We start from the raw sequence: 308 nt of genomic DNA on the forward strand, positions 1-308 counted from the left end.
ATTCAACTGGCTTTCTGGGCTGTGAGCACACACTGCAGCTCATGGTGAGCTTCTCATCCACTGTCATTCCCAAGTCTTTCTCCTCACTGCTGATGTCAACTACTTCCCCACCCAACCTGCAGCTGTGCCTGGGGTTGCCATGGCCCAGATATAGGACCTGGCACTTCATTTTGTTAAACTTCACGAGGTTTGCTTTGTTCCACTTCTCAAGCCTGTCAACGTCCCTCCGGATGGCATCCCTTCCCTCCAACATGTCGACTGCCCCACACACCTGCTTGGTGTCAGCGACCTTGCTGAGGGTGCACTCA

General features: G+C 53.6%; 1 protein-coding gene across 1 annotated transcript in view; it reads right to left on the reverse strand.

The window, feature by feature from the left end:
• Positions 1–253, reverse strand: part of CAPN9 (calpain 9) — a 15,282-nt gene extending 15,029 nt beyond the window's left edge. The window contains exon 1 of the mRNA XM_009077285.1: positions 185–253. Within this exon, the coding sequence (XP_009075533.1) occupies positions 185–253 (69 nt within the window). The remainder of the gene's footprint in view (positions 1–184) is intronic.
• Positions 254–308: the final 55 nt, after the last annotated feature.

Source organism: Acanthisitta chloris, unplaced genomic scaffold, assembly GCF_000695815.1.
Source record: "Acanthisitta chloris isolate BGI_N310 unplaced genomic scaffold, ASM69581v1 scaffold45456, whole genome shotgun sequence".
NCBI lineage: Eukaryota > Metazoa > Chordata > Aves > Passeriformes > Acanthisittidae > Acanthisitta > Acanthisitta chloris.